This window comes from Protomyctophum bolini (genome assembly GCF_963924005.1).
Source record: "Protomyctophum bolini genome assembly, chromosome: 13".
NCBI lineage: Eukaryota > Metazoa > Chordata > Actinopteri > Myctophiformes > Myctophidae > Protomyctophum > Protomyctophum bolini.
The window spans coordinates 36,113,433-36,126,479 of NC_137874.1; the positions used below are offsets into that span (position 1 = coordinate 36,113,433).

A 13,047-nucleotide genomic window follows, 5' to 3' on the forward strand; every position below is an offset into this window, starting at 1 on the left:
GATGCGGTGTGAGGGACCAGTAAGCAGTAAAGTGCATTCAAAGCAGCATGTGTGTGTGCAGTGTGAGGGAGAACAGAGGTGGCAGCTGCTATTCCGTCTCCCGTGGATTTGTTGTGTGGCTGGCTGCCCACAGCTCACTCCGGGGTAGCTGTGAAACAGCAAGGGTCTGAATGGGACCTTGTACCTACGCCCCGCTGGGCTCTTCTGTCCTCGTGTTTAAAGCAGACAAGAACCCCCCCCCAATGTACATGCTATGGTGCCCCCCCCCCCCCCCCCCCCCTTCTCCCAGTTTTTGACCAGTAATTAAGTTCTCCCTAGTAAGGTGTGTGATTTCTTTCCACCATCACTCCCAGCAACATGGTAACTTTTCCAATTTTGCATCAATTGCTTCAAATCTTTATGTGCAAACCTTAAAAAAATATTAAGGTGCCTTTTTTGGACTACATCCCGAATTCCTGAATTTATTTTATTATTATTATTATTTATTTCTATGCATTTTCCAGTTCAAACAGAACAGAGGCCCAATTGATTATCACAAAACAATAACAGCCAATCGTGCAACATCTCTGCAACCCGCAATTTTGTGATATTTCTGGTCTTTGTGTCATTTTTTCCAAATTGCACTTAAATATACACAATACAATTAACTTATCTCCACACACACTACTGTACCACCACATGTCAGAACATTTACAAAATGTTTAAGGTTGAGGTCAGTCTCACTCTCCCCTGCTCAGAATCATCGCCAACAAGCTTCATCAGTAACTTGGCTGCCGTCAAGAGGCCGTCAGCTTGGCTCCTCCAGCTCTAGATTCCAGCCCAGGTCCTACAGTGTAGTCAGGAGGAGCAGGCCTGGCTAAAATGTGGGCTGTGGTCTGAGCAGAGCCAGGCAGGAAAGAGAGAGAGGGCAGCGTCCCCCCCGCGTCCCCCCCCAGTCATTCTATCTAGGAGGAGGCCGGAGCCTCCATGGTGGTCAGGATACGAACCACCTCAGTTCGCTGTGTGGGCGAGATATGCTGCGTCATGTGAACGATGGAGTCCATGGCAACTTCTGGGTTGGCTTGAACAAAGCTGAGAAGAAAGGAAGAGAGGAGAAGGACACTCGTGTGAAGCCCACCACACACCGGCTGCGTCCACCGCGCGGAGCCGCGCGGCGGACACAGCCGCCTCCATTATTTTCAATGAACCTATCGCACACCGGCTCCGTCCGCCGCGTCGCCTGGCGCGCCGATAGAACACAGTTCTATTTTCCAGGCGGCGCCGCGAGGCAACGCGTCGCGCCGCAGACGGTGTGATGGGCTTGAGAAAACGATATTATAATGGCAAATGGTAGTGGTGGAAAGTAACCATGTACAGTTTTGAGGTATTTGTACTTTACTTGAGTATTTCCAATTTCCAGTACTTCTACTCCACTAGATCTCAGGGGAAAATATTCCACTTTTACTACACTACAATTATTTAATTATTAAGTTACTTTGTAGATTTTTATTATTACAAAATATACATTAACCAGCCCTCTATACATTTTGGCCATTTGAAAATAGCTGATCTACTTTTAGATTTAGGCATTCGGCACAATGAGAACTTTTTACTTTTGGTACTCAAGTACATTTTGATACCAATACTTTTGTACTTTTACTCAAGTACAGTTTTAATTCCGGACTTTAACTTTTTCCATCACAGGCAAATGGTGCTGGAAGAGAGGTGTGTGTGTGGGGGGGGACTGGGACTGGGGACTGGTGAAAATTGGCGTTGCAAAGCAATATCCCACTTCTGTCAAAGTGCATTATTGAGAGGTGTCACCTGCGAATCTGCTTGAGGATGTGGTCCCTGCGGATGTACTTGATGTTCTCGTCGACCACGGACCTCGCACCCTCTTCTTCGGCTAGCTGCCTCTCCAACCACTCTACCACCTCCTCGTTGCTGTCCCACAGATAGGCCTGCCACGCAAGGTTATTATAGTTAACTAAAACTAACGAAAAAACTAAATAAAAACTAGAAAAAGGAAAAGAAACACAATAACTAACTGAAACTGTATTGTGAGTTTACAAAACTAACTGAAACTAACTGAAATGATAGACAATACCTACTCTGGCCCTTTTCAATCCTGCACCTGACTTATTATTTGTCAGGTGCAGGATTGAAATTGGCAGAGAAAACTAAAACTAACAATAAAACTAATAGAAACTAAACTAAAAGCATTGTCACAAAAATAAAAACAAATAAAAACTAGCAAACCCGCTCTAAAAACTAACAAAAATTAACTGAATTAGAAAGAAACAAAAGGAAAAAAATATATATATATAAAAAATTATAATGAAAAATCCAAAACGATTATAACCTTGCTGCAACGAGAACGACTTGGCATTGGATACCAGGGCTCAAGAATTCAGCAAGGCCTCATGATATCAGCCATCCACAATGGGCGAACAGGCGTGGAGAAATGAGAGCTTGATTCGTGGTGACAGTCGTGTTTTTTCAAGGTCCAGTGAAAATAAAATAAAGATCTACAATTGATACAGCCAAGTACTAAATGGTCCTAAAAGGCAGCTGTTGTAGAAATTAGCTGAAAATAAACATAAATGGCAGCTGTTGTAGAATTGAGCTTACAGCGCACGCACGAATGCACGCAAGCAAGCACGCACGGCGCACGCACATCAAAAGAAAAAGCTTAATGTCTTGTGACTGGACCTGGTACTGAAAAAAATTAGTATTCATGAGTGCTGGCATGCCTGATCCCAAACAAAGCCAGGCTGGGGGCTTAGCAAAGATTTCCAGGGCGTTAATGGTCTGGTGCCTTTTTATGAACACTCCTGCTTGTAGTCCACTAGAACATTTAATGCCCTTATTAATCATTTTTAATCTGTTTGCTTTTAATTAAGAAACAGCGTGTTGCTCTCCTATCTGCACGTGCCAGGGCTGTGATTAATTGTAGCTTAAGACAGGCAATCCCAATTGGAGTAATGCATTAGCCAACAAGAGGGTCACTACTTGAGATTCTTCAAAAGCTGCTCTGGCTGTAGGAACCCCTGCAGCTAGTCCTCTAGCCCCGGTCTGACCCGCGGTGGACAGCGTTTATCTCCATGGGGTGTTGCTATTCTTTTTATTACATACCGTGTCAATTCAGCTCCACTTAATGCATATAACGATTGTTTACATTGGAGTAGGATTACCGCCAGGCAGTAATAAGAATGCTTGCAGTTTAATTGTCTGACTTACAGTACATACAGTACATTACTAAAAATAATATTGCCAGTTGTTACCATGCACTTCTTTGAAAGCCCTGGTTTGAAAACTGAAGTGGAAATGGATATCCATGGACTCTGTGGGTCAGCTGGACCTTAGTTATATCACACTATGGCTTGAAAGCTATAATTATCAGAGCTAGATTGTCTGGTTCTCCCAGGATTTTTTCTGTTGCAAATGAATACAGCTGATTCGGCAAACTGCAGTTAAATGGAAAATGCCAAGACAATCATTATTTGTAGGAAAGGCGTGAGAGTGGATAAAGCGGGACAATACGGAGTTATAATATCTTGCTTTTTAAAGTGCTTTCATGTAGTCAAACTGCTGTTTTATATGGCGTTATGGCACACAGTCTTCCAAGTGTGCAGGTATTGTTTTTTAAATTGTTTAGTAGAAAGTAAAATCCTGTGTTAATGTAGCCATTTGTAACTCTGAGAGTGTATACGTATGTAATGTAATGCATGTTACATTTGTGCACTCCGAGTTAAAGGTGAACTGAATTAGGAAAAACTAACCACAACGAAACTATAATGAAGAATCCCAAATGATGAGCCGTGAAAAGGGATCTGGAAGGAGGTCAGCAGCAGCAGGTCTTACCTTCACAGCGCCCTCGGCCTCTACGAACCAGCGGCGCAGCATGGCTTGGATCTGGCCGTCGGTCAGCTCACTGTTGGCCGCTTGGATCTTCCTCTTCACCGTGTCCTCCAGCAGCAGACGCCGCAGACGCCAGTAGAAGAACTGACGGGACGTTGGCCAGTCCAGAATATCCTGGGAAATGTTCAAATTGACACAAATTGTGAAGAAAAAAAAACAGAAAAAAAATACCTCCTCTCTAAAACAATGGCAGATTCTGAGGTTTGATGGTTGGTTTCCTTATCCTGTTCGCTATGTAAAGCTGTCATCATGTTATCACTTTAATTAGATATGCGACTACATACAGTATATAACACAAACAAGCTGGTGGATCATGTAAGCACAATGTTCCACGCTGGAATGCCACTCCGAGACTTTGTAGTTTGTGTTGCCTCTCTTCTATGCTTTCTCGTTTACACTGTCCTGTCATGAAGCAGCGAAAAGGTGAATTGATCCCCTGAAATTGAATATAACAGTACTATTGGTTACAAATTAATGGGGAACTTTGTTATTCAATATCGAAGGGAAACTAAATTTGTCATTTTATAAAATGTGAATGTCAACTGTGTGAGGAAAACAAGCCCACTAGCATACAGATATATATTAGAGCTGATCCATGCAGGTACAGTTTATCGGTTTGGCACATAATTTAACTTTTAGTTTTTTGGCAACATTTGTATCAGCTATTATCGGTGTACCCACCTGTTCCGCTGTGCTACCTAATGTATGATGAGTTGGCGGTGTGATTCTATAGAACCTCAAGTACACATGTATGAAGTATGCCAACAGCATCATTTAAAAATGTATTGAGTTTGGTCAGGTCTGTCTCTAAACTGTGGAACCATTGGCATGTAAGCCTGTATAAGAATGTCCGATTGCTTATCTATCAATCTATGCTTCCAATAGAAACTACACACATACACACACACACACACACACACGATATACTGTATGTGTGCACATATACTCGCAGAGAGAGAGAGAGAGAGAGAGAGAGAAGAGAGAGAGCACACACTTGTATTTATGTGTGAAGGATGGCTTTGGGATGGAGCAGGATGGGGGTAGCCCCGGGCAGGTCTGTGCTAGGCTGTGCGGAGGTGATTGACCAGGGTCATCAGAAGATAATTGTGAAGACGCGTCTCATAGCGCCGAGCGAGATTACAACATTATTCACTGGGGAGGTGCGAGCAGCAGCAGCTAGACTGATGCGAGCCTCCAGGCGTCCAGAGGCAGGTTCATGCAGCACTGCTTTATTCACATGCGACACTTTACTACCTCTGCATGCATGACAACGATAGCTTCAAAACACAAAGAAAAGGATCGCCACGTCGACAGCGTAGCGTGGCGTCGATGCCGTCTGATTTTGACCGTGATTTCCAGTGGTGTAAAGTATCAAAGTACATTTACTTAAGTACCTTACCGTTCTTAAGGACAATTTAGAGGTATTTGATTATTTGCAATTTCCAATACATCTCAGATCCAAATATTGTACTTTTGCCCCACTACATTTATTTGAAAACTTTAGTTAGTAGTTACTTTGTAGGTTTTGATTATTATTACAAAACATGCTGTAGCCACTTCAGCTCTGCTCACTCGGTTGGGCCATTTGAAAATAGCATATCTACAAGCTCACAACGCGTCGCAAATACTTCGGCGTATGCTCCAAAGGTAATAAGACAATCTAGGCAGTGTAGAATATTGGATTAAATAGCGGGGAACACGAGTTACGCAGTAGAACTGTTAGTTTTATTCGTTAGTTTTAGTTAACTCTAATAACCTTGCACCACACCACCCTCTCACCGTGATGACGCCTTTCTCCTGCATGCGTCCCGGGGTGTCGTGGAGGTCGGCGAACTGTATCGCCACCTGGTGGTAGATGGGCAGGAGAAACTCCTCGCGCTCCCTCAGCTTGGTCTCCAGCTCCTTGCGCTCGCTGGGGCTCAGCTCTGGAGTCCCTGTTGGACGGTTCAGAACACATTTTGAGCGGGAACCCCTTTTGATTAACCCTTATGTTATAGTTTAGCTATTGAAAAATAGCAGATCTACAAGCTCCTAACGCGCCACCGAGTGGCGCGCTACGAGCTTGTAGGTCTGTTATTTTTTTATTTTTTTGAGGTCAGGCCTAAATGGGTTAAAACCCATTAAGCCCCGAGGACCCTACAATTCTACAAGTGTCTAAATACTGACAGTTTTATTATTCTTTTACTAATACATGAAGTATGCAATCAATCAATTACAACACGCTGTGCGATTGCACATACTATTTTAACTATTTCAGTATAAAATAATCTCAAACCTTCCTTCCCACAAATATTATTATTAGTGGAGGAAGACTATGAGTCTGAATTAGCTGGCGGTGGTTAGCACCTCCACCACAAACGCCTGGGCTGACTTGACTTCTGCTGTCAATTTCAATCGTTCAACTCTCCCCAGCCCTTCCTGGTCACCCCTCCGTTCCTTCAGTCCACCCCGCCCCCCCCCCCCACCCCCCAATCTGGGCCTTGGGGGAAATCAATAGGCGAAGAGAAGGAGAGACAGTGCAGCTGCTGATTGATCTGAGCCCGCTGTGATTGACACGTCTCCCTATTGGGGGACGGGGGGGGGGGGGGGGAGACGATACCATCAACCTCAGATAAAGAACGAGGGTGACACTGCACATGCTCCTAACCTGATGTATTATACCTCTCCTTACATACTGTATGGGCATACACACACACACACACACACACACACACACACACACCGGGAGAGTGATGGAAAATGCTATGAATAAGAACCAGGTAGACTATGCACCGGTTCCCAAACAGTGGGTCCCGTTTGTTTTTTGTTTCCTTCATTTTGTATGATCATTAATATTATTAAAGCTACATTTTTCATGAATTGAAAACAAAACTCGAAAAGAAAAATCGAAGAAATCAGAAAACAAATCTTTATGGTGTAGTGAAAATAGCTGATCTGCAAGCTTATTGCAGATCCACACACACACACACACACACACACACACACACACACACACACACACACACACACACACACACACACACACACACACACACACACACACACACACAGGGGCTCACCCAGTCTTTCAGACAGGCCCATGTAGACCGGATCAACCCTCCTCATGGTCTTCACCAGGTCTTTCTTCCTAAACTTGATCTCCACGGTGCCTTCGGGCTCCAAAACTCCACCTCTGCAGATGAGTGGAGAAACCAGGGAAAAAGCAATTAGATTTATTTTTGTTTAAATGACAAGTCATGTTATGCTTGTTTGCATGCTGAAATAGCAGATCTACAAGCTCACAACATTACAACACCATCAAGGCCCGCCAAAATACATTTTAGTCGACTAAATTACCTGTAGATTTAATCAACTAAAATCGTATCTTTAGTAGACTTTACTAGACTAAAACATTCCCGGTGACCAAAATGTGACCAAAACTAAAAAGACTACGACTAAAACTAAATCAAAACGTTGCTGTCAAAACCAACACTAACCGGCTGTCCTTGTCGGCATACATCTCCATGTGGCGTGGGTTGATGGTGGGGTCTATGACCACCCAGGACCCTCCTCTCAGCTCGGCCTGCGGCGGGATATACACCAGCACTGGCTGCTCATACTCCCTGAGGCCGTCCACAATGTAGGCTCCAAACTTCAACACCTGGTCGTACATATCTGAGGAGATAAGAGGGAATTCACAATTTAGAATGTGGTCGTACATATCTGAGGAGAGAGAGGGAATTCCCATAATATGACGGACTGAACACAAGGGCTGTGTCACCATTACACATTGACGTTTGATGATTAATTGTCACACAAACTAATTGCGATTAACGATTTAATTGTGTTTTCTGGCATTGGAAATTTGGAACCTTATGAATAAAATATATTTCAGAATAGAATATATTTCCGTTTGGCTTTTAGGCTGCGTAATAAAAGAAGTATACCAATAAATTACTGACATTTTGATACATTAACAACACTGCTAACGTATGGCTAAGCATAGCCAACGTAAACTGGGGTAAACTGTCAAAAGGATCAAGCAAATTGTCAGTTATCACTAGAACCAATGTGTCTGCTGTTGCATATTCTTAGGAGGAAAACAGAGATAATATGATGATTGTCATTACTGTGATCATGTAACGCTTAATTTACTGTACATGTAGTTGCAACTCTCGCACTCACACTTATGGTGTGGCTCTGTATGGTAGGATTCTAGCTAGGTGTGAGTGTGTGTGTGTGTGTGTGTGTGTGTGTGTGTGTGTTCAATTAAATTAGTTTTCACATGCATAATGTTCTACGTTTCAGGCTGAAACCTTGCCCACATGTGGAGTCATATGTCATAGCTATGCCATCCACATTGTTGTCATGTCGTACTTTTTTAGTAGTCGCAAAAGCAGTGGTGGAAAAAAGTGCTCAATTGTTTTACTTAAGTAAAAGTATCAATACTGTCACTCATCATGTTACGTATAGAACTACTCCGTTAAAAGTAAAAGTCGAGAATTTAAAATGTACATGATCGGCTATTTTCAAATGGCCAAAATGTATATATAGGGCTGAAGTGGTTCATGTATATTTTGTAACAATAATACAAATCTACAAAGTAACTAAATTATCTAAAATAATTGTAGTGGAGCAAAAGTACAATATTTGCCAGAAGAAAAAGTAGTGAAAACCTTCCACCACTGCTCTAAAGTAGCCATTGATTCCATGATTTGTACCTTTCATTCCTCCAGAGAAGCCCCTCCAGTTGGCGAACACCATGAGAGGCAGGCCTTCCCTGTTCAGGTCTTTGATGGCCTGGGCTGTTTTGAAGGCAGAGTCTGGGAACCACACCTGGCCAGCCTGTTGGATAAGCTACAAAGAAAAAGGAAATACACAGATTCAATGCAAACTAAAAAATATACTTTTGCTATATTGAATAGCACTGATGTCATATTGACCACCATATAGGCCTATGGAGTTCCACAGGTTCAATATTTGCCCCTCAATTGATCTAGAATAACATTTGCAAAAAAGTTTAAAAAAAAAAAATGAAAAAATAAGAAATGCAATATTTCAAAACTTATTAACTATTTAAAAAAAGTTTAAAAAGTCTTCACGGTTTCCAAACAAGCTGGACATTACATTACGTTTCTAGGTGAAAGTTTGAAGGAAGAGGACTGGTCCAATGTTTTTTGGGGGAATAATATAAATGGAATAATGAATGGAAACAACAAGAGTAGGCACCCTTCTAGAGAAAGCCAACTAATTACTAATTTATGTGTAGTGTAGGTAGTGATAAAAGGTGTTTGACAATGATGACGGTATCCATTTGAATTCATCATAACATTTCATCAGGTGAATCAATGCAAAGAGAGATACAGCGGACATTGTCTTCCAGTGAAGCAAGTTCCAAGACTCAGCAACCCTAAAGTCTAAAAGTTTGAGAACCACTGACCACTGAAAAAAGGCATTTGTAGAATCGGCCTCAGATCTAAATGGGTTAAGAGTAAGACACATGGAATACTGTCTAAACAACTGAATGTCTGTCCGTGGAATATATCCAGACTGGGACATTTACGTGGTGGGCATCCAGCCTCTTTCCCTTTCTTTTTTGAGTGGTGCACACTGTGCCAATGGCTTCGTGTGTCCCCATGTGGGGTATGAACAGCTGGGAAATGACTCAATACTGCCACCATCTGTTGGACTCAGGTTACCGCGGACAGTGGACACCCATCTGAAAGGATATGCCATGGAACCCCAGAAGAGAAGATTCTTACCATTTTTATTTCAAGGATCCCTCAGTTTGACATGCTTTACTACGGACCCCCATTTAAAGAAGAGTTCCGCACAACCCATATTTTTTACTGAATTCTGATGAAAACACGCTGAGGAACGGAGAATGGATTTTTTTTGTATGATCAATGGATTATCGTCATCATATTACGCTAAGAAAACGACTTGGGCGTAATTCACCGTTAATGGCATTTATATCCCTGGCACACCAATTTATATTGTAAAATCAATGTTAATTTAACTCTGAGAGTATACAAATGGAAGTTATGGAACCAAATGGACCCGTCACGGTCCATTTGGTTCCATTTGTACACTCTCTGAGTTACAGACCCATCTATCATTTAGCTGGGGAGTGGGGGACCCCGTGGAACTCCCTCAAGGACCCCTGGCCCATACCATGAGCAAACCTTACCTTGGCATCCGAGTCCAGGTTGGCTGGATCAGCTGGGATTGAGAGCTCTACACATCTGGTTTCCACAGCCACCACTCCAGTAGGTATCCCACCAAGCCTTCAGAGACACCAGGTAGAAATTGGAAACCCATGTCATTAACGTCATTTTTTGTTTCACAAAGCTCCATCTTCAGTTTAACCCATTCTGACCGGGCACCCATTTTGGTGTTAGCATCATGTTATGCTTTACCTATTGAAAAATAGCAGATCTACAAGCTCATATCGCGCCACCGAGTGGCGCGATACGAGCTTGTAGGTCTGCTATTTTTGAAAAATTTGAAGAACGACTGACATTTTTAGAATCTGATCTCAGGTCAGAATGGGTTCATCAGACCAGTGTGTGTCCAGTGGAAACCTCGTATGAATCTGATCTCAGGTCAGAATGGGTTAAAGGCCTCGACGACCTTACAGGGGTATGCAAAAGGCTAAACTTGTAAAATGTAGATAGCATTTTATGTAGACATAGCACTCTATAGTGTATACTCATAGCTTTACTGTACAGATTTTCTACCGTTTACAGATGCTAGGTTCTTAGCTTCCTTATGATTCTTGAAGACAATTTCTTCATGTATTTGATGTATTATGTACCGGTACTTGTGTTGTGATTTTCTTTTTCTTTTTTTTTTTTTTCTTTTTTTTTTTTCTAAAATTTTTATCCCACGATTTTGTAACTCAGTTTTTCTTTTCACCCAGTGCCAATTATCTAATGTAATCCTGGGCGCTACACTTCCTCTGCCAACCTGGGGGGGCAGCGGACTGACCTCATGCCTCCTTCTATGCATGAGCTGCTTCTTTTCACCTGACAGAGGGGAATTTCCCCGGCCGGACGAAGCGCGTGGAAGGGACACGTGTTGTGATTTTCATGCTTACTGTAATGTAAAAGAGCTTCTGCTAAATGCCTAAATTGTAAAAAGGCACTAACGTACACAATCACGTTAGAACAAAATTCCCAAGCTTCCGGGTGTGGTTGGACATAATGGACAACTTGTATTTGTACTTGTACTTGTATTGTATGTTGTACAAACAGGATATTATGATTACTATTGTTCTCATTGGGACTTACCTGGCTCTCCCGACCACCACACTCTGTGCCCACGGCTGCATGATCTCCATGAAGGAGCCCTGGTCAAAGAAGCCACTCTGCCACGAACCCTTCGGCGCTGCAGATATATGGATATAGATAGAGATATATGGATATAGATAGAGATACATGGAGAAATGACAGCAATAGAAAGGGTACAGATATATGGATATAGATAGAGATATATAGAGCAATGACAGCAATAGAAAGGGGTACAATGACAAGCGAGTCAAAAAGAAGAGAAACAGACTTAATTCAGCGCCTGGGCTGTTCACCGCTACACTAGAAATATAGACACACATTTCTGTCCTTTTCGTCCGTCTTTCAGTAAATACATTCTGCCCTCCCTGCAGTGTTCCCGATTATACACTGCTGTCATCTCAGCTGCAGTCAGAAGTTGTGTATTGTTCACCTGTAATCTGCCATCTTGGCAGAGGCCATGATGGATGACTGTATAAAGAGGCTAGGTCAGCGCTTGTGGCTGCTTGCAGACCGAGAGAGAAACATGGGCCCAGCCGGAGAGGGTTATACCATTCAATTAAGCCGCGGCACTCATCACCACTAAAGACACGGGGCTGGCTCCCCCTCGCTGTGCTCAATCTCGTTGCGCACCTGACTTGTAATTACATTGATATGGAATCTGCCTGGTCCTGACCCGCTGTGTAAAACATCCATCGTGGAGTTATCTTGATCCCGTGGCTGCCGCGGTGTGATGGCGGGCCGCTCTCTGGGCCTCTTTTAGTGAGTGAATAAGTACCCTCCCCATCTCCTAATGGCCCCGCCCCTAGTCATGAATTAGCTTAACCCTTGACACTGCGGGATATCTGCCTGAAACGATAACACCTGACTGTCCTCACCTCGTGTTTACCTCTAAATGACACGCACAAAAATAAATATGAAGGGCCGGCTCTTCAAAGTTGCTGATACAGCATTTATGAGGGTGGTGGTGGTGTGGATATAACAAGAACACTGAATACTATTCAGGGTTTTACCAACTTTTGCGTCAGGTTATCCTTGAGGTGGTTCCCCAGGAAAATGGTTCATTGTGGACGTTTACAGGTCTATAACTGAGAGTTATGCGGGTCTGTGGCCTAATATGCATAATAATAAAAAAAAACATATACTACTGTGCATCATTCCGGCCAATCACAATTGGCGTCCTCATTCCGACCAATCACAATTAGCGTCTTCAATTTCCTGCCCTCACTTTTTATCCTCAAGTCAATATGTACAGCCAAACAAATCATTGCTATGGGGTGATCAGCCAATCAAATCATCGCAAAAATTCACACGCACACACAAAGCTGGGCATAGGAGGGGGAGGGGCCCTCAAAACGTCTGAGAAACACTGATAATATGTACTCACTCTGGGCAGGCCGTCCGCTCAGCATCCAGCGAGGATCATAAGGGGTCTTGGTGGGAATAAACTCCACCAGGCGGTCTATGGAGTCCTTGGCATTGAGGATGGGCACGGGACTACTTTTAGACTGAAATACAAAGAAACCATGCTTTACAACCACATCCACTTCAATGAATGAGTGACACTGTATCCTGCATCACTTGTTCTCAACGTGGAGTCTGGGGACCCCCCATGGGTCCTTGGGTTTCTAAATGTTCAAATGGCTTTCACTAGTAGTGTATGTATGGAATTGCCAATCCGTGCTATTTCACCGTGTTTGGGTGAGTTCGGGTTGACATTATTTACGATTCTGTGCTATTGGGTCACAACTCGGGACAGGGCTGAGTCGGACGGGGCTGAGTCGGACGGGGTTGAGTCGGACGGGGTTGAGTGGGCATAATCAAATTTGCAACGTTACCACCGCAACTCACTCTCTTTAGCTCGCTCCGCGGCGGCTCT

General features: G+C 43.2%; 1 protein-coding gene across 4 annotated transcripts in view; it reads right to left on the minus strand.

Moving 5' to 3' along the window:
* Window positions 1-330: 330 nt before the first annotated feature.
* Window positions 331-13,047, minus strand: part of acaca (acetyl-CoA carboxylase alpha) — a 59,976-nt gene continuing 47,259 nt past the window's right edge. For all 4 annotated transcript variants that reach the window (XM_080780298.1, XM_080780297.1, XM_080780296.1 and 1 more), the window contains 10 exons: window positions 12,556-12,676; window positions 11,172-11,268; window positions 10,070-10,166; window positions 8,601-8,736; window positions 7,377-7,554; window positions 6,960-7,072; window positions 5,680-5,834; window positions 3,844-4,014; window positions 1,804-1,940; window positions 331-1,071 (listed from right to left, as the gene is read on the minus strand). In XM_080780298.1, coding sequence (XP_080636424.1) covers window positions 945-1,071; window positions 1,804-1,940; window positions 3,844-4,014; window positions 5,680-5,834; window positions 6,960-7,072; window positions 7,377-7,554; window positions 8,601-8,736; window positions 10,070-10,166; window positions 11,172-11,268; window positions 12,556-12,676 — 1,332 coding nt within the window. In that variant the 3' untranslated portion in view covers window positions 331-944. The remainder of the gene's footprint in view (window positions 1,072-1,803; window positions 1,941-3,843; window positions 4,015-5,679; window positions 5,835-6,959; window positions 7,073-7,376; window positions 7,555-8,600; window positions 8,737-10,069; window positions 10,167-11,171; window positions 11,269-12,555; window positions 12,677-13,047) is intronic.